General features: G+C 37.3%; 1 protein-coding gene across 1 annotated transcript in view; it reads right to left on the bottom strand.

The window, feature by feature from the left end:
* Nucleotides 1-394: 394 nt before the first annotated feature.
* Nucleotides 395-24,782, bottom strand: part of LOC123279865 (uncharacterized) — an 89,149-nt gene continuing 64,761 nt past the window's right edge. Inside the window, exons 4-6 of the mRNA XM_070491461.1 lie at nt 10,547-10,668; nt 10,276-10,428; nt 395-4,859 (exon numbers count right to left, since the gene is read on the bottom strand). Of these exons, the coding sequence (XP_070347562.1) occupies nt 4,633-4,859; nt 10,276-10,428; nt 10,547-10,668 (502 nt within the window). The 3' untranslated portion in view covers nt 395-4,632. The remainder of the gene's footprint in view (nt 4,860-10,275; nt 10,429-10,546; nt 10,669-24,782) is intronic.

The following is a 24,782-nucleotide window of genomic DNA, read 5'->3' as shown; positions in this document are numbered from 1 at the left end:
ATTAGCGCTTCTAAATAGAAATTTGAACATTTATTACAAATAAGAGATACTATAACATCAAGTGAGATATAGTCCAAAAGCCGCTAGGAACCAGTTTGGACATGTAGAATATAAATTTCTACTTTGGCTAGAATTAAATCTCATCTTTTTTAACCTTCAAATAAGATGGAATGATGTTAAATTTGCTAACATTTTAAAACTTTACAAAATACTGGTTTTTATTTTTGAGTACTTGTAAGCTGTATTTCTTTTTCTCCTTTATACTGATGTGACAAAATCAAACACATGAACTTAACTGTCTAAAATAAAAATCTGAATATTACTGCTAAATGAAAGTAAGTATTTAACATTCCAAAGACCAAATCACTCAAGTGCAACAGACTGTTTTATACATACAAAGTAAAGTTTTATAGGAATTACATTGTTTTACACTCACAAGCAAATTATGAGGATAAAATTCATGTACTTCTGAACGTCATTAATACTCTTAGGAACTATCTTTCTGATGTATATAGGCAGACAAAAATTTCCTTCTCTAGGAGACAATATATAAGAGAGTCGGTAGCAGTTAGCTGTTTGGCATTTTAAAATGATTACCCTTTCTAGAAAATAGTAGCAATACTGCTCACCCAGAAGAACTGAATGTACTGATAATTGATACGCTGCTACAACCTAAATCACTTCATCAAATTAGCTTAACATTACCGTACATGAGGCTAAGACAACTGATAGAAAAGGACAGAAAATAGGATATTAACGTTAATCCAGAGAACACCTTTGAGTCTTTTATAGGCAGCAGCTACACATGAGCTGTAAATTTTATCCACAATTTAATATGTTTTGCTATAAAGCACAAATTATGAATTCTCTGCTCCTGACCTGTTATGTCATTCTTTTATCCATAGTTAGTGCAAAGGTCTGAAATTGGTAATTTAAAACTTGTCCCAATAACTGTATAAATCTGAGTTTTTATGTGCTTAGTATAATTTAAGATTTTATAACTAGGAGAATGGTAAAAAAAAAAAAATCTGATTATAACAAAACATCTCATTAATTTTATTGTTCTTAATTACTATGCCAATGAAATAAAATCAAAAGAATCCTCCCACTCCCCTCACTGTATTACAGTATTTAATGACACTGATAAAGTTTATAAATTGAGACTCTCTTAGATAACATATGGATAGTATTTTCTAGACTGTCCTCCCCCAGGATCTGTGGATTATTAGAATACATTTCAATTTTACTTTCTGTGTAAAAGCAAAAGGGTAAGTTGTCAACTTACATTTTTCCTCTTCATTCTTCCTCTGGATAACTGATTTTGAAATTATAGTAAACAATTTATAAATTCTTTGCTTTAATGGATTTACCATTTTAGAGTGAATAACTTAAAAAATAATGTTTAGACATATACTAAAATCTGGTTCAGTGGTAAAATAAAATTATGAAAAAAGCACTTGATAGCATTACTCTCATAGCATTTTCCATCAGGGAACTAACTACCGCATATGACTGGGAAGAAAATTCAAATGGAAATACTACATTTTAAGTCTAATTTTAATTTAGATCTTTAGATACATATTAAAAATCATGTCTTGGAAATTATTGACTAAGGTGCAACAATCAAAATTATTAGGAATGTTTATATTGAAGAAAAATATTAATACCAAATGTGTAAAACCTATCTGACATCACATTCAGCCTTATGTGTTCAGATGCAGATGAAATGCTATATTCTCTTAAGTCTAGTGCAGATCTCATCAGCCATCCAGGCTAAGCCTCAACAGGGGTGATGACCTCCTTCACTAAATTTCCCTAAAACATAATATACCTCTGTTGAATCTGCAGCATGTTTAGAAGGAAACCTATAATTTCAGTTAAAAGCATGATGCTTAATGTGCTTTAATATGGTAAGTCAAATATAACACATATAAACAAATCGTCCTATAAAATATGTATTTGATGATGTTTCAGAATGAAAACGGAATGTTTTCAAGTTGGTAGTGGTAGCCAAAGACTCTGAGAACTTAAAAGCTGCGTAATATAAAAAAGCCTGCAAAATTCAAACATTCAATTTTTAATGTACTATAAATGTTCACTGAATCTAAAAATAATACCATAATTTTATAAGGTTCCTTTTCAAGTAGTTATTTGTTTTTAAAAAATTATAAATAATTCTTATAACTATGCCTCTCTGTCTTGTACTTCAAAGATATGGAATATTATCTATCTTTATCATTATATAAATAACAAATAGTCCTTTAAAGAAGTTGAGGAGAAAGGGGAGGAGAACTGTGGCTGATTTCCCTGTTGTGTGCATTTATGGATGGAAAGTTGCAAACACCATTTGCTTATGTCGGGGAGAACAGGCCATGTTCTGCTTTAGGAAATAATAAGAGTCGAGTTGCTCCTTTAATAAAGTTACTGTGCATTCAGACCAGCTGAGTATATAAGCATATAGTTAAGGCTATGTATACAATAAAGAGAAGAATTGAGGCAATTACTTGGATAAATCAGAAACATAAATTTTTAAAGAGGGCACTTTATTGGTCTAAATATTTTTTCTCCCCATCATATTCTGATTTTACCACACAGTAGCTTGTTTTCCACTTCACTTGATCTGTGAGAAATATTACACAGAGAAGAAATTTCTTACGGGGTAAGAAATATCAATAGAATAATAATTTTCTCCATTAAATCTCATCTGCTTTTCTGGGAAAAATTAATATTACTATCCCCTTATAAATCAATTGTCAAAGCACCTAATTGAAGGAAAAAATAATATTTTTTATTACATGACATGACCAAAGGGAGAAAACTTCTTTGGCTGAAGGATTTTTAGGCCAGTAAAGTGACCGTTTAAACACGTGTCATACCCCTGGATGCTGAGAGAATGAACCTTCTTGGCTACATTCTCAGCTTTGATAACTGTGATAGGAACAAGCCAGACTTTAAGAGAAGAACAAAACATCTTGGAGACTGGCAGAAACACATTGAATTTAGAGACAGCCACCTTTTCATTCCAAAAAGTACCTTATTTAATGTTTAGAGCCATGTTAACATGCACCAAACTTATGTGTTCCTAACTGGCCACAGGTGTCTCATTCATATTTTCACTGGAACTAATAAGTAATTTATGAATAATTTTGTACATACTATATAATTATTAATATAAGAGCAAAAATTAGAGTTCCTTGATGAATGAGCATAAAAACCAATGAACACTTTGAAAGGACATTGTAGGCATGTGGTAAGTCAACATTTCTTAAAGTTATGTGCTGTATGAGAACCAGCAATCTGTTCCAATAGATAATCCCAATTCTTAGACAAGAAGGAAAAAATCCAAGCCAACCATGAGAAAAAAGGAAACACTCTCAGACAAATCTATGTAATCTTTTTTTTTGTTTGGTAAATTGTCAGGGAAAACAAGACAGGGTGTGCAAAAATAAAAACTAGTTTATGTTCTTAGAGTAAAAAAAGACAAAGTACTATTAGGTAATAAAATGTGACAATTCCATTAGGAAGAGTTAATAAGTTAAGAAAAAAATAAGTCCCACTCTTTAATTGAACAAATATCAATAACAGCAGGATTATTTCTGTCACTGATTTTCTTCCTTTTTTGTTTGAGAAATTTGATTAAAAGAGGGGGGGGAAATAGTCTGCTAGCAGCTATTTAACACAAACGAAGGCACAAATAGGACTCCAGAGTTGACGATTGCAGGTATGGTGAACATCAGGTGATTCTGGCATGAACAAAAACTGACCCTGGAATACAGTTGAAGATCTAGCTCTATTTTATGTTGAAGTTGCATACCTAAGTGACTAACTCGATCAGGGGTCCAGAAAAATCTTCTCTTTCTTACTTTCTAGTAATAAAATATACTTATCAAAACTTGTTAGCTTATCTGTGCAAATGTATACTTATCACTGCTGCAAAAAAATAGGTATGAAAATAAACCCTAAAAGACCTGCTTTTCATAATGTTCAAGATAGCCTGTACATAGTCAGTTTCTGAAGAACTCTCAAGAGCTGAATTGGAGAGAGAAACCAAATATGGAATCCAAAGGAGATAAGGACAGCTGTGCCCTTGTAGGAGGCACTTTCGAATCTGTTGATGAAAGCTTAAAGGGAATTTACTTTCTAATAGCTGATCACAGATAAGCTACTTGTCCTTAGGAAAATTTAGGGCCAATAGGCCATGTTTTGACAGAAAACACCCTTGGATCATATCCCAGAATCCTTCTTTATAAGTATATCATACATATTATGATTTGGCTAGATCAGCACTGACTCAACTGCCACTAATAATTATATATGGTCTTAGGAAAAAAGGATACCACTGAAGTCACTGGATACAGTATTCATTTTAGACTACCTCAGGAAGGAATTGCACATATTTGCTCAATAATTATTAGTTTAAAATCTCCGTAAATATTTTTTTACATTTCTGCTTGTGAAAAAAACAATGTCATCATGGTTGTATCTTCCTCCTAATCAAATATTCTAGAATATGAAGTCATTCCAAACTAGACTGTGGAAAGAACCAGATTAGAAGCAGGGCAGTGAGGTCATCCATTGCTGCTCTTCTCCCCCAAGTTTGTTTAAATGACTAAATATATCAGCAGCTGAAATTTATTCCACATCAGAAGCATCGTTGTCAGAAAGATGATAGTTACTTCCCTTCACCCGAATATATTCAATATATTTCCCTTCATCAGAATCTGAAGCGCCACATGTACATAGCCTGTTGTCAAAGAGTGATTCAATTTCCTCTAATTTTTTCCCTTTGGTCTCAGGAAGACAGCCATAGATGAAAAGGAGTCCCACGGCAGCGAATCCAGCATAAAGGAAGAAGGCTCCTGCAATGGAAAATAATATGTATGTATAAATACACATAGATATACTTGGTCTATATAAATATGGTCTATATAGAGAGAGAGAGGGGCCTAGGTTAGAAACAGTCCTTGATTTTGACTTTCCTTTCTGGTCAGTCATGCATAACTGTGGTATGAAATGGAACCAAAAATTACTGCCAGCCTGGTTTACTCTAATTGTTCTAATCCTGTGAATATAATGTAATTTGCCTTTCTAAACTTGTAAGGCCAAACTCAAGAAGAATGATAGACCAGGTTCAGATGTAACTTCTGCTTTGCAGTCTTTTCTCATGTGGCTGGATAGAGATAACTTTTCTCTATGTGCTTTCACAGCACTTTGCTGAGGCCTCCTATCATAATAACCAAGAAATATTATAATTATGTGCATGTATTATTTGTCTTGTCTACTAGACTGGAGGCACTTTGAGGGAGAAATTTCTTTCTCATTTATCTAGTATTTCCAGAACCCACATACAATGATGACACTGCTGAACTCATGACTCACTGGAGTACATGGCAGCTCTATCCTTCTGGTCTCTCATTCCAAAAGTCTGATAGTCAACCTTGACTTTTCTCTCACTCTCCTGCCCAGTATCCAATCTGCTGGTTAGTCCTGTTGGATGTGCCTGCAAATATAATCTGAAGATGACCACTTGTCCTCATTCTGCTGATGTCTGTGATCTGACAGCCATCCTCCCTCATCTGCACTGCTGCAGGAGTCTCCTAACTAGTCTCCTTGTTCCTTCTCTTAGATCCTTATAGCCGTCCGCTTTTTCTTTTGGTGCAGAGCACTTATCACCATCTGACATACTATAAAGCTTACTAATTTGTTTTATTTTCCTCCTCTAGAATGTAAGCTCCATGAGGTCAGAGAATTTTGTTTTGCTGTAAGACTATGCATGTCAATGCAGCACAACCACAAAGACATAATTACTACCTGGTTGTGTTTTCCAAGTGTCAATTCAGCAAGCCAAGATGGATGAGATATATGAGTATGTGACTTGAGCATGTTCTTACATATTTCCAGGATGGCCTTTCCTTTTATAGTCCAATTCCCAATTTAAATATAAGAACCTATGCTTTCACTTTCGATGGTTGGAAACAACTAACTATAATGGAGTCCTTGCCTAATTTTAGGCCTTTGGTCAAGACCATCCTGTATATGAGATGGGGGAAGGAAGATGACAAACTAATGGGACAAAGGCTGGAGAAAGGATATCAGATTGGGAGTTGGAAAATCTGGATTTCAATCTTGCTATGTGACTTCTAAATAGTCATTTAACCTCTTCTCTGGCCCTCAGTTTCCTGATTCAGCAAAATAAGATGGTTTCTAGCTATGATTTAAGTTTATAATTCTATAAATTTTACAACCCAAATCAGGACCAGGTTTTGGAGAGATGGTTATGAGATGCTTGAGAGAGAGACATCCTCTTCTGTTTCAGTAGCAAAAGTGGTCTTAAGGGCAGAGTCTATGGCTTGTTTGTCTGTGGGTTCCCTAGTACAGAGCCTGACACACTGGAGCGTCTAGAGAATGAACGTGCTCTTGTTGACTGCCAGATGGAATATATTGAGTAGCAGATCTGAAATAAAGGGCTAAACTAGACAACATAAAGCTTGACTTTCAAATATGTCTTTAAGATGAATAGCATAGCAATTAAAGAACTGAATTAACATTTCTCAGTTCTGCTGAATCATTACAGAATAGGAAAGACATTATTAAGACTACATTCTTAAAGACATACGTATAAATAACCATTTCAGGAATATACACAGAAACATTTCTTGGGAAGGCTCAAGGAAAACTACAGAGGAAAAATGCTGCTCAATTGGCCACCCAAAAGAAGAATGAGGAGCTGTGAGAAAACAGAAGGGAAATAGAGATAAATTATGAGAAATTAGAAAAAAATATTAAAGAGTTGACTAAATCAAGACATAGTTTGTTAGATTAAGTCATCAGAAGCCATACAATCTTAAGGAGCTGGACTTGTATAAATCAAATTCTCTTTAATAAAAACACAACTCTATTTACAAATATAGGGCTCATTTATTTCATTTGTTTGGTTCACACTGAATACTTACTACAAACATACATTTTTTTATGTCTTACACTTTGTAAATAACCAAAAAATAATACTAGGTAATCTGGGATGCGTGGCTGAGTGTTACAGTGAAAGGAAGGCACCATGGCTCTGTAGAGTCTGACAATCACAAAGCAACCCAGGCTGAATCCTTGGGCAGTTTCTTAAATTCTCTTGACCTTAGTTTCCTGATTTAATGGAGAAAATAATTCCTGCCTTGCCAAACTGCAAGAATAAAATAATGTATGTTACATGCCTATTAGAATTTGGATGTTAGCTGCTCAAAAAAGTGATAGACAGCATAATCAAATTCTACTAAATGAGTAGGGAACACAACAGATGCTTTCAGAGATAGAGTGGAACAAGGTTGGTATGACCAATAAATTGGGAATGTTTTCATCAAAAAGGTGATACTGACAAGCTAGCTTTTGGAGAATGTGGGAGTTTTGAGAAAAAAATGAAAGGAGATGAAGTCCTGTGATCTGTTTACAGATAAGCAAAGTTGTGGAGGTAAGAACAGAATTGGAATCTTTAGCAGAGAGGAACAAAGAAAGGATCATAATCATGATGATGAGAAACAGAAAAAAAAAAAAGTGCAACTGGTATAACATTTTAGACTAAACCAGGCTGCTAAACTCCAAAATCTCTAACAGAGCAAACCTAGTTTGGCTTCATAAAATGTAGTATTGAGGAAATATTCATCACAATTCACAATTTAGGAAGAGAGGCATGATCAGAAGTAACAAATCAAATCTGTTAGTGCTAAACTCGTACAGTTAAAACCAACTAGACGGGTTAGGAAGATTCTTGAATGCCGTGCAGCTTCTTGCTTGTGACCCAGATTCCCAAGCCAAATAACATCAGGGAAATTCTATTAAAATACAAGACCCTTTTATTAAATCTGAGGAATCTAAAGCAAGCAAACGCCAAAGCTAAGTGGGCTTCTCTGGTGAGACCTGTGGTTAAGCCACAGAGGTGTGGGCAGGCCCGGAGGCTGTGACCTGCTGCATGTAAAGGGCAGGTCAATTATGTAACTCACTTTCTTAATTATTCCCCCCTCGGGATGAAAATGAAAAAAATGTCAGGATTGTTAAACAGTGCAGATACTCCTCAGCTTTATTCGGAAGGAAATAAATCTTATTAGAGTCCTACATTAAGTTTCAGATTAAGACAGGTATTTAATTGAATTATGCAAAATGAGGAATCAAAGACCATGTTTGATTGAATTTCAATACCTCAACCCAGGAACTTTGATCTAATGCTCTCCAAGGGATCACTTCAGTCACACATGCTATACATAAAATGGTATACTGGTGACAGTTTAATGATAATTTTTAGTAATATTACAAAACATTACTGGATGGGGTCCAAGGCAGACCTGTCTAAGCAGTATAGTTTATGAAGGAATCAAAATCTGAGGTCTTACAAAACAAAAAAAGAAGGAAATAGAAAGACATGGATATTTCCAGAGGAAATACATCATTATGGTGTATATTCATAAATTAGGAATAGAAACATATACCTTACATAAATCAGTAACATGTAGATTAAAATGTACATCAAAAAAAACAGGGAAAAAATGAACCTGAACTGAAATATTGTTCCAGTACTAGAAAGCAGTAGACCTAATGGACTGACCGGTGCACTGACATGATAGAAGCTTGGCTTAGTAACAAAGCAAAAAGCTTCTTCTAATGGGATATTTTTGAAAGAAGTCTGGCTAGGCCCTATTTAAATTTTACTTCTGTTGCCTCATGTTTTTCTGGCAGCATAAATTCAAGAAAGAGGAGCTTTGCTATCAGAAGTCTTACCAAGTAGACTATTATTTGGTCTATGAATTTCTATAAAAAATGCTTCCTCAGGATGTTAGTCTATATTTAGGTCTTAAATGTGTTCTCAGGAATCAGCAAATATGGGTAAATATTTATTGTGCTCATACTCATGGTGTCAGGAAGATAACTTTATGAATTTATGTAAAAATTTTAATTGCCAAGTGGGATAAAGCTGAACATACTGAATATATATCCAGTTTAAAATGCCAGTGCATTTCCTTTCCAAGAAAATAAGTATTTCTAAATGTTCTAAATGGTGGTTGGGAGAGAGAAGAGTTTATAAAGATAATACTCAGTAGATAAATAGTATTAAATAAAAGTAAATACCAATTCAGCATGTTCAGAAGAGAGGAGGAATAAATTTTTATAATGTTTCCTTTATTCATCACTCATCTACAAAATTCATCTGCATGTGTATTCATTTGACAAACACTTCTGAGTGCTTATCAAGTGAATGGCACACCCTGGAAGGCACTGGGAATTTAATGGTGAACAAGCTGTAGTAGTTGCCTGAGCTCATGGGACTTATGGTCCAGCAGTAAGGGGAGAGGGGCTGACAAACGAACCTGTTACTGCAAAAAGGAATAATGAGTGCTTAGATCATGGGGTGGGGTGAGATGAAGGGAGGTGAGTGACAGGGGAGGGGATCAGAGGATGGCCTAAGCAGCAGGCATTCCATATACAGCATAGAGGCTTAGGGGGTTAGAGTGAAAACCTCATATTTCATCAATTTAGAATCCAATCACAATCTATAAACTTATACAGACAATGAAGAAATCATCTTGCTAAAAAAAGACAGACATTTCATTTTGGTAAAAATGGACTTGAAGTACCTTCCCAAAGTTTTTTCCTAACTCAGCCACTTCCCAATATTGTTTTCTTTGAGTTATGGCCTCCACACCTTTTCACTTGAACCCTTCTGTTATGTTTACAGTTTTGGCAGTGGTAAGTGCCATTCTCAGTGGACACTGAAATGCACATGCCATGGCCTGAATGGCGTAGATGATACAGCGGAAGGCATAACTCCCAGCACAACATTTGGGGGAGCTACTTTCAGCCCTACCCTGATTCTGCTCTTGGACACGACTCCATCCCTGTCGTGGGACATCTTCAAGCATTAGCCCTAGACTTCCTGCCTACCTCTTTCTACCATTCTCTGTTGTTTGTGTTTCTTCATTAAACTAACAGCTCTGCTGTGAAGATTTCCAACTGGGGAGATAGCTGGGAAATGTTTGGGTTGGGAGTGTGGGTGGGTGGGTGAAGGCTATGCAGCGCTGAGGGACAAGAAGCAATGCTGCTCAGGAAGGGAGAATTCCTCTTCTTTTTTTCCAGGTCCATTTCCAAGGACTTTGGGGAACAAGAAAGCCACACAGAGATATTTATAACAGCAAAAATATAACCATCTAGTCTTTTCAATCACAAATGATAGCATATCTAAACACAGTAGGAAAAATAAAAATAAAACTATAGCTGGAAAAAATATTCTCTTACCATAGTATGTGAGATACTCTGCTGTGTGTAAAAATGTCAATGAAACCAGAACGTTGAAAATCCAGTTTATTCCAGATGAACATGCGTTTCCTGTACTTCTTGCCCAAAGGGGATATATTTCAGAATTCACAGTCCAAGGCATTGGTCCCATTCCTGAGAAATACAAAATTAAAAATTTCAGTAAAGTAGTATGTAAGGAATTTTAAAAAGCGTAGCTTGTCTCCTCTAAAAAGAGACAATTTAATTAACACAACAATAGCCTTTGGTTTACCAGGTGCGAAGAAAACAAGATATAAAATAAGGCTCAGAAGTGCAGTCCAGGAGTACGGAGTAGGGCAGAAATTGTAAGCCCAGAATACTTCTTCTGTTTTGAATTTGGTTTCATTTTCACACCTGAAAAATAATGCAATATAAATATTAACTTAGTGTTTTAGGGTATAGTTGCAGAAATTCAATGTGATCATTTAGGATGTATTTGGAAGTTCCTTAATATCATTAAGGAAAAGGGTCCAAGATGTTTTTCTTGAAAAAGAAAGTTAAGATTTAAATATACAGTATTAAATATGCAAGCTCACAGAGAACTTTTTAGAGCTGAATATAATTCAAGAGCAACACAAAGAAATACATTGTACATACAACTCAATAGAAAAAAACCTGATTAAAAAATGGGCAGAGGCTCTGAATAGATTTTTTTTTAAAAGATTGGCACCTGAGTTAACATTTGTTGCCAATCTTCTTTTTTTTCTTCTTCTTCTTCTCCCCGAAGCCCTCCCAGTACATAGCTCTATATTCTAGTTGTTGAATAGACATTTTTCAAAAGAAGACACACAGATTGCCAATAGGCACATGAAAAAGTGCTCCACATCACTAATCATCAGGGAAATACAAATCAAAACCACAATGAGAAATCACTTCACATATGTTAGACTGGCTAGCATCAAAAAGAGAAGAGATAAGTGTTGAGAAGGATGTGGAGAAAAGGGAACCCTTGTGCACTGTTGGTGGAAATGTAAATTGGTTCAGCCTCTGTGGAAAACAGAATGGAGGTTCCTCAAAAAATTCAAAATAGAACTACCATCTGATCCAGCAATTTTACTTATATTTATCCAAAGAAAACAAGAACACTAACTTAAAAGGATATCTACTCTCATGTTCATTGTGGCATTATTTACAATAGTGAAGACACGGAATCAACCTAACTGTCCATCAGTGGATGAATGGATAAAGAAAAATGTATATATACACAATGGAATATTATTCAGCCTTAAAAAAGGAAATCTTGCCATTTGAGACAACAGAGACAGACCTTGAGGGCGTTAGGCTAAGCGAAATAAGTCTGGCCAAGAAAGATAAATAAGGTATGATCTCACTTGAATGTGTGATTTTGTTTAAAATAACAAAACAAGCTTACAGATACAGAGAACAGCTTGTTCATTATGGGAAGGGGGTGGGGGGGGGGGTGGTGGTGGGGTGAAATGGGTCAAAAGGCCCAAAATTCCAGTTATAGAAGAAATAAGTCCTGAGGATTTAATATACAGCATGGTGACTATAGTTAATAATACTGTATTGCATATTTGAAAGTTGCTAAGAGAGTAAATCTTAAAAGTTCCCATCGTAAGAAAAAAAAATCTGTATATATGGTGACAGATGTTAGCTAGACTTATTGTGGTGATCATTTCACAATATATCCAAATATTAAATCATGTTGTACACCTGAAACTAATATCATGTTATATGCCAATTCTACCTCAAAAAAAAATATATTGTGTTTCATAGCATTTTTCATACAAGTCCGACACCATTTCCAGTTAGTCCTTGAAAGCTGCAGTAACACTTTTAGACCACTGAGAGTCAGTATGTTGTAGAAAGACTAGATTTTGCAGTCAGGACAAGACTCAAATTTCAGAACCAGCTTTTTCTTATCTGTAAAATAGGAATAATGCCTTACAAGTAATGTTAAGGATTAGAAGGGTCCTGTAAAGAGGTGATAGGGTAGATGAGGGCAGAGAACAATGCTTATATCTTATTCCAGCCAACCCTTTCCTTTTCTGCTGTGCATCCTTGCTTACTTCTCTATCAGTCACTCCTTGCTGTTTGCCTCCTAGTTCAACGGTGGAGCAAAGTCTTCTATGGTCTTAGATGGATTGTCAGGTTGAACTTCCAGTTCTTTACCTTAATTGAAATCTGAATTGCACCTCAAGATACACTCAGCCTCAAAAACATTCTTATCCCTTCTTGTTATTTTAGACTGTTGTTCTGCCTCCATCAACCTCTGTTTTTGAACCTTGACATCCAAGCCCTATCCTTATTGCTGTGTCTATGACCTCCATCATAACACCCTACCTGTCTTGATGATTTGGGTGCCTGGTCAGTCATCTTCTCCACCCGCTCTCATCCTTTGCCACATTCATTGATTTTTACTTCTAGCCCATCTAATACCGTGGCTTGATACTTCCTCATTTAACCTCTGAAAATGCAGACAGGGCTCTTCATAATTTGCTTGATCTGAAACTATTTTACTTTAAGTTCTCAAACACAGAGTATTCCTTTTCTGATTACAAGCACTTTATTTCCTCATTTCTGATAACTTGCTCCACACCCAAATCACAGTGTTTAGATTCTAAACTCCTCTCAGTATTCATTCACCTCATCGCTCAGCTTAGTCCATGCCAACACTGTCGTCTCTCGCCTCTAGAATCCATCTTTCTTTCCTCCATCCTTGTCGGCCATTCTCACCATTTCAGTTCCTAACCCTGTGCAGCACCATTAACTTCCTTCAATAACCACTTTTCAGAAGCTGGGCAAAACTGTGAAACCATGCTGCTGGGTTCTATGAAAAGTTCATGCTATTTCTTCTCAGTTGGGTCCCTAATTATGCTTCTTTATTTTTATCCCTTATGGTCTTCTCTACTGAATTCTTGGCTTATAGCAGAGTAGGCATTCAATAAATTTTGTCAACTATTGCCTCAATTAATTAAAATATTTCTTACTGTCCTCTAGCCTTGAATCTTTCCCTCTGCTTTCTAGGTACTAAGACCTTGGCTCCTTTCAATTTGAATGCCCTCACTTTTTCTCTACTGAACCTTTACTTTTCTATATTTTCTTTCAGCTTTTCTCCTACCTCCAATGGTAACATGTCTCTTGCCCTTTCTAAGGACTGCCATTCCTGCATCTCATTCTCCTGCTGTCTCCTCTGGGGTCACGTTCTATCAGTAGTCTGTTCTCTTTCTGCCATCTTTAGTTCCTTCCTACTAGACCCTTCTTTTTACAACACAAAAGATCACTTCTACTCAAATGTTCAACCCCTCTCATATTACTACTACTAGCTTGTTTGAAATTACAGACAAATTTATCCTAGTGAGCTCTACATCCTCACTACCCACTCTTTCCTTCACAGCCCTGCTCCCCTATCCACCCAGATGCCAGCTGACTCTTACTCAGGCTGTTTTCCGAATCTGCTCACCCAAAAGTCCTCAATGACCTCCTGATCCCCAAATTCATTTATCTTGCCTTAATTTTGAGGCTCTGATGACTCTGTGGTGGTTGATCTTGCTGACAACCCTCCTTCTCCTTCCCCTTTACTTTTAGATCTATAGCTTCACCTTATCTCACTGACATATATGTCTTCATTGCCTTTTTAAAATGCCTCTTCCTCCCCTCAACTCTAAATATAGCTGTTCTCTAAGGCTCTATTCCGGGGTTTATACCCTCTCTCTTAATCATCTCATCTAATTTTAGGGCTTTTCAATCTCCACGTGGATGCTGAAAGGTTATTCTAGCCTCGACCTTTTTCTCAAGCTCCATTGCTGGAACTTAGGTATCTGCTGTGCGTCTACAGCTAGATATCCTGCTGTGGCCTGAGCACAGTATGGCTGCAAGGGAATGCCATGTCTTCTCCAGGAGGTGGGAGTTGGGCTGTTCTGGGTTCAAATCATGACTCTATCCCTTATTAGCTGTGCTCATTCATTCAAAAATTTAGATAATGAGTGCTTTTTGTGTGTCAGACATTAGTGATATAGCTCTGAACAAAATAACCACCGTCTGCATTTGTGCAAACTAGAGTTTAGGGGCACAGATGCAGTCCTGTTTCCTGATCTGTAAAATAGGGCAAAAGACCATTATCACAGGCTGTTAGGAAATGAAATGTGAAAATGCACACTGAGTGCTTAGCACACTGCCTGGCATGTAGTGAGTATATGCACAGTAAGTATTACTTTACTAGTGCCTCTCATGACATTTCTGTTTGAGTTAACACCTCCATTCCTTGACTGGAAATTGATTAAAATCTTGGAGTTATCTTCAATCTTTTCTTATCCATCTCTTTTTTTAAAGTTTATTTTCTTTATTGAGCTAAGATTGGTTTATAACATTTTGTACATTTCAGGTGTACATCATTATATTTTAAATTCTGTTTAGACTACATCATGTTCACCACCCAAAGTCTAATTACCATCCATCACTGTACACATGTGCCCTTTTACTCCTTTGCCCTTCCCCCTCCCCTCTTTGCCCTCTAGTAACTACCAATCTAATCTCTGTATCTATGTCTATGTTTCTTCTTGTTGTTTTTACCTTCCACTTATGAGTGAAATCATATGGTATTTGTATTTCTCCCTCTGACTTATTTCGCTTAGCATAATACCCTCAAGGTCCATCCACGTTGTCACAAATGCCAAGGTTTCATCATTTTTTATGGCTGAGTAGTATTCCATTGCGTGTATATATCCCCCTCATCTTCTTTATCCATTTATCCATTGATGGAAACTTGGGTTGTTTCCATGTCTTGGCTATTGTGAATAATGCTGCAATCTTTTTGACTTAGTGTTTTCATGTTCTTTGGATAAATACCCAGAAGTGGGATAGTTGGATCATATGGTAGTTATATTATGAATTTTTTGAGGAATCTCTATACTGTTTTCCATAGTGGCTTCACAAGTTTACACTCCCACCAGCAGTGTCTGAGGGTTCTCTTTTCTCCACATCCTCTCCAACACTTATTTCCTGTCTTAATGATTATAGCCATTCTGAACGGCGTCAGGTGACAATAGCTCATTGTAGTTTTGATTTGCATTTTCATGTGCCTGTTGGCCATGTGTATATCTTTGGAAAAATGTTCAGATCCTTTGTCCATTTTCTAATTGGGTTATTTTTGTTGTTATTGTTGAGTTGTATGAGTTCTTTATGTATTTTGGATATTAACCCCTTAACAGATATATGATTTCCAAGTATCTTCTCCCAATTGTTAGGTTGTTTTTTCTTTTTCTTTCTTTTTTTTTTGTTTGAGGAAGATTAGCCCTGAGCTAACTTCTGCTGCTAATCCTCCTCTTTTTGCTGAGGAAGACTGGCCCTAGGCTAACATCCGTGCCCATCTTCCTCTACCTAGCATGGCTTGCTAAGTGGTGCCTTGTCTGCACGCAGGATCCAAACCGGCAAACCCCCGGCTGCTGAAGTGGAACGTGTGAACTTAACCACTGCACCAGTGGGCCAGCCCCTGGTTTTTCATTTTGTTGGTGGTTTCCTTTGCTGTGGTGAAGCTTTTTAGTTTGGTGTAGTCCTACTTGTTTATTTTTACATTCATTTCCCTTGCCTTGGGGGAGTCATTGTATTCAAAAAGATACTGCTAAGACCAATGTTGAAGAGTTTATTGCCTATGTTTTCTTCTAGGAGTTTTATGGTTTCAGAATTTACATTCAAGTCTTTAATCTATTTTGAGTTAATTTTTGTGTACAGTGTAAGATAATGATTTTTTTCTTTTGCATGTGACTGTCTAGTTTTCCCAACACCATTTATTGAACAGACTTTACCTTCTCCATTCTAAGTTCTTGGCTCATTTGTTGAAAATTAGCTGTCCATAGATGTGTGGGTTTATTTCTGGGCTCTTGATTCTATTCCATTGAGCTGTGTGTCTGTTTTTGTGCCAGTGCCATGCTGTTTTGATTACAATAGCTTTGTAGTATATTTTGAAATCAGGGAGTGTAATACTTCCAGCTTTGTTCTTTTTTCTCAGGATTGCTTTGGCTATTCAGGGTCTTTTGTTGTTCTATATCATATAATTTGGGGATTCCTTGTTCTATTTCTGTGAAAAATGTCATTGGGAAATTTTGATAGGGATTGAACTGAATCTGTAGATTGCTTTAGGTACATTTTAACTATGTTAATTCTTCCCATCCATGAACATGGAATATCTTTCCATTTATTTGTGTGTCTTCTTTGAACAATGTTTTATAGTTTTCAGTGTATAGGTCTTTCATCTTTTTGGTTAAGTTTATTCCTAGGTATTTTATATTTTTGCCATTGTAAATGGGATTGTATTCTTAATTTCTCCTTCTCCTATTTCATTGTGTTACAGAAAGGCAAGTGATTCTTGTATGTAGATTTTGTATCCTGCATCTTTACTGTATTCGTTTATTATTTATAATAGTTTTTTGTTGGATTCTTTAGAGTTTTCCATACATAAAATCCATCTGCAAATAGTGACAGTTTTACTTCTTCCTTTTCAATTTGAATCTCTTTATTTCTTTTTCTTTCCTGACTCCTCTGGCAAGGACTTTCAATACTGTGTTAAATAAGAGTGGTGAAAATGGGCATCCTTGTCTTGTTCCTGTTCTTAGAGGGAAAGATTTCAGTTTTTCACCATTGAGTATGATGTTAGCTGTGGGTTTGCTATATATGGCGTTTATTATATTGAGATACTTTCCTTCTATGCCCATTTTATTCAGTTTTTAAAAATTATAAATGGATGCTCTGTCTTGTTGAATGCTTTCTCTGAATCTGAGATGATCATGTGATTTTTATTCTTCATTTTGTTAATGTGGTGTATCACACTGATTGATTTGCAGATGTTGCACCATCCATGCACCCCTGGAATAAATCCCAATTGATCATGGTGTATGATCCTTTTAATGTATTGTTGTATTTGATTTGCTAGTATTTTGTTGAGGATTTTTGCATCTATGTTCATCAGTGATATTGGCTTATAATTTTCTTTTTTTGTGTGTTGTCCCTGTCTGGTTTTGGTGTCAGTGTAATGTTGGCCTCATAGAATGAGTTAGGAAGCGTCCCCTCCTCTTCAATTTTCTGGAAGAGTTTGAGAAGGATAGGTATTGAGTCTTCTTTAAATGTTTGGTAGAATTCACTGGGGAAGCCATCTGGTCCTGGGCTTTTGTTTTTTAGGCGATTTTTCATTACTGTTTTGATCTCCTTACTAGTGATTGGTCTATTCAGATTATCTATTTCTTCTTGATTCAGTTTTGGAAGGTTGTATGATTCTAGGAATTTATCTATTTCTTCTAGATTATCCAATTTGTTGGTGTATAGCTTTTCTTAGTATTCTCTTATAGTCCTTTGTATTTCTGTGGTGTCCATTGTAATCTGTCCTCTTTCATTTCTGATTTTATTTATTTGAGCCTTCTCTCTTTTTTTCTTGGTGAGTCTAGCTAAAGGTTTGTCAATTTTGTTTATCTTTTCAGAGAACCAGCTCTTAGTTTAATTGATTTTTTCCACTATTTTTTTAGTCTCTATTGTATTTATTTCTGCTTTAATTTTTATTATTTCCTTCCTCCTGCTGATTTTGGGCTTCATTTGTTCTCCTTTTTCTAGTTCCTTGAAGCACACTGATAGATTGTTTGAGAAAAATCTTGTTTTTTGAGGTAGGCCTGTATTGCTGTAAACTTCCTTCTTAGTACTGCTTTTACCATATCCCATAAATTTTGGTATGTCATATTTTCATTTTCATTTGTCTCCAGGTATTTTTTGATTTCTCCTTTAATTTCTTCATTGATCAATAGTTGTTCATTAGCATTGTGTTTAATCTCCACATATCTCTGGCTTTTCCAGTTTTCTTCTTGTAGTTGTTTTCTAGTTTCATACCATTATGGTCAGAAAAGTTGTTTGGTATTATTTGAATCTTCTTAAATTTTTTGAGACTTGTTTTGTGGCCTAAGATGTGATCTACTCTGGAGAATGTCCCATGTGCATCTGAAAAGAATGTGTATTCTGGAGGCTGGCCCAGTGGCATAGTGGTTAAGTTCGTGTGCTCTGCTTCAGTGGCCCAGGGTTTGCCAGTTCAGATGCTCAGTGCAGACCTACACACTGCCCATCAAGTCATGCTGTGGCGGTATCCCACATAGAAGCACTAGAAGGACTTACAACTAGGATATACAACTACGTACTGGGACTTTGGGGAGAAAAAAAAGAAGAGGAAGATTGGCAACAGATGTTAGCTCAGCGCCAATCTTCCTCACCAAAAAAAAAGAATGTGTATTCTGCAGTTCTTGGATGGAATGTTCTGTATATATCTACTAAGTCCATCTGGTCTAATGTGTCACTTAAGGCCAATGTTTCCTTATTGATCTTCTGTTTGGATGATCTATTCATTGATGTAAGTGGAATGTTAAAGTTCCCTATTATTATTTTGTTGCTGTCATTTTCTCCTTTTATGTCTGTTAAAGATTGCTTTATGTATATAGGTGCTCCTATTTTGGGTAAATAGATATTTACAAGTTTTATGTCCTCTTGTTGGAATTGCTTCCTTTATCATTATGTTATGCCCTTTGTCTCTTGTTCTTGTTTTAAAATCTATTATGTCTGATATAAGTATTGCCACTCCAGCTTTCTTTTTGTTTCCATTTGCTTGGAGTATCATTTTCCCTCCCTTTACTTTCAGTTTGTGAGTGTCTTTAGATCCAAAGTGTGTGTCTTGCATGCAGCATGTATAGGGGTCTTTTTTTTTTATCGATTTAGCCACCCTTAGTCTTGTTATTGGAGCACTTAGTCCATTGACATTTAAAGTAGCTATTGATAAGTATGTACTTATTGCCATTTTGTTACTTTTTTCTGGATGTTTTTGTAGTTCTTCTCTGTTCCTTTCTTCTTCTCTTGTTCTCTCATGATTTGATGGCCTTCTTTAGTGTTATGTTTGGGTTCCTTTCTCTTTATTTTTGTACGTATTATTATAGGTTTTTGGTTTGTGATTGTCACAAGGTTCGTATATAATAATCTATGTAAATAATAATCTATATTGTTTATGGTCTCTTAGTTTGACTTCTTACTAAAAGCCCTACACTTTTATCCTCCCCTGACATTTCATGTTTTTTATATCCTATTTTACTTATTTTATTTTTGTGGATCCCCTATCTTCTTATCATGGAATTAGATAATTTTAGTACTTCTGTCTTTTGACCTTCATACTAGCTTTATAGGTGGTTGATCCACTACCTTTACTGTATATTTGCCTTTACCAGTGATTTTTTTTCTTTGATAACTTTCTTATTCCTATTTGTGGTCTTTTCTATTCCATTTAAATAAGTCCCTTTGACATTTCTTGTAAGGCCAGTTTAGTGGTGATAAACTCTTGTAGTTTTTTCTTGTCTGGAAAACTCTTTCTTTCTCCTTCCATGATATGAATGATAACCTTGACAGGTAAAGTATTCTTGGCTGTAGGTTTTTTCCTTTCAGCACTTTGGCTATATCATGCCACTCCCTTCTAGCCTGTAAGGTTTCTGCTGAGAAGTCAGCTGATAGCCTTATGGGGTTTCCTTTGTATGTAACTTGTTGCCTTTCTCTTACAGCTTTTAGGATTCTCTCTTTAATTCCTGACATTTTAATTATAATGCGTCTTGGCGTGGACGTCTTTGGCTTCACCTTGTGTGGTGCTCTTTGCACTTCCTGTACCTGGATGTCTATTTCCTTCCTTATGTTAGGGAAGTTTTCAACTATTATTTCTTCAACTGGGTTCTCTGCCCCTTGTGTCTCTCTTCTCCTTCTGTGAAACCTATAATATGGATGTTAGTATGCTTGATGTTGTCCCAGAGGTCCCTTAGACTGTCCTCATTCTTTTAAATTCTTTTGTCTGTTCAGCTTGGGTGATTTTCTCTACTCTTTCATCCAGATCGCGGATCCTTCTTCTGTGTCATCTACTCTGCTATTGATTCTCTCTACTGAATTTCTCATTTCCATTATTGTATTCTTCTGTTCTCAATGGTTCTTTTTTATATTTTCCAATTCTTTGTCAAAGTTCTGTGTTCATCTCTTCTTCTCCCAAGATCAGGGAGTATCCTTATGACTACTAGATTGTACTCTTTGTGAGGTAGATTGTTTCTGTTTTCTTTAATTCTTTTTCTGAGGGTTTGTCCTATTCCCTTATTTGGAACATATTTCTTTGTCTCCTCATTTTGCCTACTTCTCTGTAGTTATATCTATGTATTAAGTAGCTCAGCTGCATCTCCTGATCTTGGAAATGTGGCCTTATGTAAGAGATGCTTTATGGGGCCTGGCAATGTGCTCCTCTCTCATCACCTGTGCCAGATGTTTCCTTGTGTGGGTTATGTGTGCCCTTCTGTTGTGGTGGAGTTGCTACTGCTACAGGCGCATGGGTAGGTTAGGCTGGCCCCCAAGCTGGCTGGTTGTAAGGCTCAGCTGGGTGTGGCTGCTGCAGTGACTTTATAGCATGGGGCAAGCCCTGGCATGGCTGGCTGTAAAGTCTAATAGCATACAACCACTGCTATTTTGCTGTTAAGTGAGTCAGGCCCCCACTGTGGCTGGTTGCTAGGCTCAGGGGTTCACAATTGCTATAGGCTTTCAGTGTGGCTCCCTGTAGTGCGCGGCCATTGTCAGCTCTCTCAGGAGTGTAGATGGGTAGAGCTGGCTCCAGGTGTGGCAGTGTACAATCATTTCAGGTGTTCGAATGTGGGGCAGATCCTCTATGTGGCTGTTTGCAATGGCCAGCAGCACAAGTCTGCTGTGGGCCCATGTGCCCCACCAACACAGGCCTGCACACACACCTTGTCAATGTGGACCCACAAGTTTGCTACGGGCTTGCTGTGGGCAGGGCCAGTCCCTGGGGCAGGCTGCCTGCTGCCTGGCTGTGCTTGATTGCCACGGGTGCTCTACTGGGTAGGACAGATTCCTGCACTAACAGGCTAAAGGAGGAAATCCAACGGCAGCTGCCAATGTCTGTGTCAACACAACTGAACTAGGTCACAGTAATGGTTGCTACCAGTGTCTCAGTCCCGGGGGTGGGGTGGGGGGTGGGCTCAGCTGCCTCCTGCCTCTCTGAGATGTGCTCCAACCTTAGTAAGTGAGTCAGTTTTACTAATGAACTATGCACTTTTCTTTCTGGTGTTTTTGTGTCGGTTTCCAGATCGGGTGAATCTGTGTGTGGGCCCTTTAAGATCAGGTTTTCCTTTCTCTGAAATTTTGTGGTTTTTCCGGGCGTATTCCCTATTGGTTTTCAAAGCCAGCAAAGCCAGGTATTATGGGATTTCATCTTGGCTGTGCTGAATCCAAGGGCTGGGATGCCTATTGTGGCATAAAATCCCTGGCTCCTCTGAGAAAAGCTCTGTACCTTTGAGATTGCTCCTGGCCATGAAGCGCCATGGCTAGGATGTGTTTTTTTCCTCAGCAGAGTTGTATTTCTGCCTCTTCCACCTGTCAGTGTTGTCCCTTGTGGGGGTTATTTTTACCCAGTTTCCAGATCTCTCTCAGAGGAAACTGTTCCACAAGTAGTTGTAGATTTGTTGTGTCCATGGGAAGAAATGAGTTCAGAGTCCTCCTACACTGCCATCTTCCAAACTCTCTACCTCTCTTTCAATGCGCCATACTTTTAAGTCTAAGTAAAGAAGAGTGACTAAGACTATAAGCTCTGGAACTGACATCCCATGTTCAAATCTAGGTTGGGACATCCAGGTTTGAAGCTAGTCACTTAACTTTTCAAAACCTGTGTGAAATAAGGATTTTTTTTATTGAGGTCATAATAGTTTATAACACTGTGAAATTTCAGTTGTACATTATTATTTGTCAGTCACCATATAAATGTGCCCCTTCACCCCTTGTACCCATTTCCCAACCCCCTTCCCCTGTGATAACCACTAAACTGTTGTCTTTGTCCGTGAGTTTCTCCAACATATGAGTGAAATCATACGGTATTTGTCTTTCTCTGTCTAGCTTATTTTGCTTAACATAATACCCTCCAGGTCTATCCATGTTGTTGTGAATGGGACGATTTTATCTTTTTTCTGGCTGAGTAGTATTCCATTGTATATATATACCACACCTTCTTTATCCAGTCATCGGTCGATGGGCACGTGGGTTGCTTCCACTTCTTGGCTATTGTGAATAATGCTGCAATGTAACTCCCTTTGAATTGTTGATCTCAAATTCTTTGGATAAATAACCAGTAGTGGGATAGCTGGGTCATATGGTAGTTCTATTTTTAATATTTAGAGAAATCTCCATACTGTTTTCCATAGTGGCTGCACCAGTTTGCATTCCCACCAGCAGTGGATGATGGTTCCCTTTTCTCCACATCCTCTCCAACATTTGTTATTTTTTTGTCTTGGTGTTTATAGCTATTCTAATGGGTGTAAGGTGATATCTCAGTGTAGTTTTAATTTACATTTCCCTGATGATTAGTGATGCTGAACATCTTTTCATGTGTCTACTGGCCATCTGTATATTTTCTTTGGAAAAATGTCCGTTTAGCTCCTCTGCTCATTTATTGATCAGGTTGATTGATTTTTTGTTGTTGAGTTGTGTGAGTTCTTTATATATTTTGGAGATTAACCCCTTGTCGGATATATGATTTGTAAATATTTTCTCCCAGTTGGTGGATGGTCTTTTCACTTTGTTCCTTGTTTCCTTTGCCTTGCAGAAACTCTTTAGTCTGATGAAGTCCCACTTGTTTATGCAAAAAGGATTTTTGTGCCATCTGTCTCAAAGAGCTATTTTGAGGTTTACATGAGATAATGTATGCAAAGAACTTCACAAGGTATGGGTAAGAAATCATATTTCCTGGAGATATTTTCTTGAACCTGACTCTTCTTAGTTGCATTAATAGCATCCTAATTCAGACTCTTGAGTGTTTGTGTCATCAACTGCATCTGTCTCTGTGGCAGACTCGATAGTGTCACCCCTCTATAATCTGTGTTTCCTGATGTTCCTGCTCTTGTTTAACCCTCTCCCTTTGAGTGTGGAAGTGACCTGTGACTTGCTTCTAACCAACAAAATGTGGCAAAAGTGACAGGACATGTGATTAAGTAAGATTACAGTGCTCTCCAGCTGAAGTCTCTCACTCCCTTGCTGGCTTTGAAAAAGCAAACTGCCCTGTTGTGTGATGCCAATGTAGGGATGCTCATTGAAGGAAGTGAGAGAAGTCTTTAGGAGCTGAGGGTAGCCTTTGGTTGACAGCTAGCAAGAAACTGAAGTCCTTGGTGCAAAAGTTACGCAGCAATAGAAAATGAGTAATAATTATTTTTCCTTCTTTCAGCATTCCTTTCTTCAAACTACTACCCCACCAAGTTGAGCTCTAGAGCATTGCTCTTGCCACCTCACGGCTGAAAAACCTTCATCCCACTTGTCCCAACTATGAAATGGGGCTTGCAAACTTTGGGTGCAGCCTACCTTATCCTACACTCCTATACAAAATCCTTTTCTCCAAATAGACTAGACTACTTATTTTCTGAACCTGCTTTCCAGACCCAGCATCTTCTATTCATGCCATTTCCTACAAGTGAAGGCAAACTCTCAGTCCTCATCTCCACCATCAAAATCTACCTCAGCCCTTAAGGCTAGTACAGATGCCACCCACTCGCCTTTCTGCAGTATTCTCACTCTCCTCTCAATGCTTTTCATTGTCCTCATTTATATCATCATCACATAGTGCTCTGTGTTATCCTATTTGAATATACTCCCTCTTCTACTGCTCTGGGCACTCATCCCAGGCAGCAGAGCACAAGGGTTAAGGGCATAGAGTCTAGAGTAGACTGCAGGATTTTGTATGTTGGTTCTGCTACTAACCAGCTGCATAACTTTGGGCAAGTTACTTAACCTCTTTGTACCTTGGTGTTTTTTTTTTGTTTTTTTTTTTGAGGAAGATTAGCCCTGAGCTAACATCTGTTGCCAATCCTCCTCTTTTTGCTGAGGAAGACTGGCCCTGAGCTAACATCCGTTCCCATCTTCCTCCACTTTATATGTGGGACGTCTACCACAGCGTGGCTTGCCAAGCAGTGCCATGTCCGCACCTGGGATCTGAACTGGTGAACCCTGGGCCGCCGAAGCAGAACGTGCGCACTTAACTGCTGTGCCACCAGGCCGGCCCCTGTACCTTGGTTTTCTAATCTGTAAAATAAGAGTCCCTAATAGACTTCCTACAAAGATTAAATACAGTGATAATTGCTTGGCAGAAAGAAAGCAATTTATTGTGTTTGCCAAAAGAAACAGTCATTTTTGTATCCTCCCCCTTTTTAGAATCTCAACCTCTAGCCCATAATAGTACTCTCTATAGAGACAGTCATTAAATTATGAATGAAGGCTTGACATTTGCATTTGTTTAACTGTGAGTAGGAAACAGCATTAGAAATCTCCTGATCAATAACTTTCCACCTTCATTTCCCACCAATCAAATAGCCTTTTGAGTCATGAAGATCTTAAAATGGGAAAATAAGAAAGGGGGTAGGGAGAGGGAGGGGGAGGAAAGGAAACAAACCTGGAGAGGGGAATGTTTACAAATA

This window comes from Equus asinus, chromosome 20, assembly GCF_041296235.1.
Source record: "Equus asinus isolate D_3611 breed Donkey chromosome 20, EquAss-T2T_v2, whole genome shotgun sequence".
Classification (NCBI taxonomy): domain Eukaryota; kingdom Metazoa; phylum Chordata; class Mammalia; order Perissodactyla; family Equidae; genus Equus; species Equus asinus.
The sequence above is the reverse complement of the archived record's forward strand: the minus strand, read 5'-3'. Positions and strand labels throughout refer to the sequence as shown.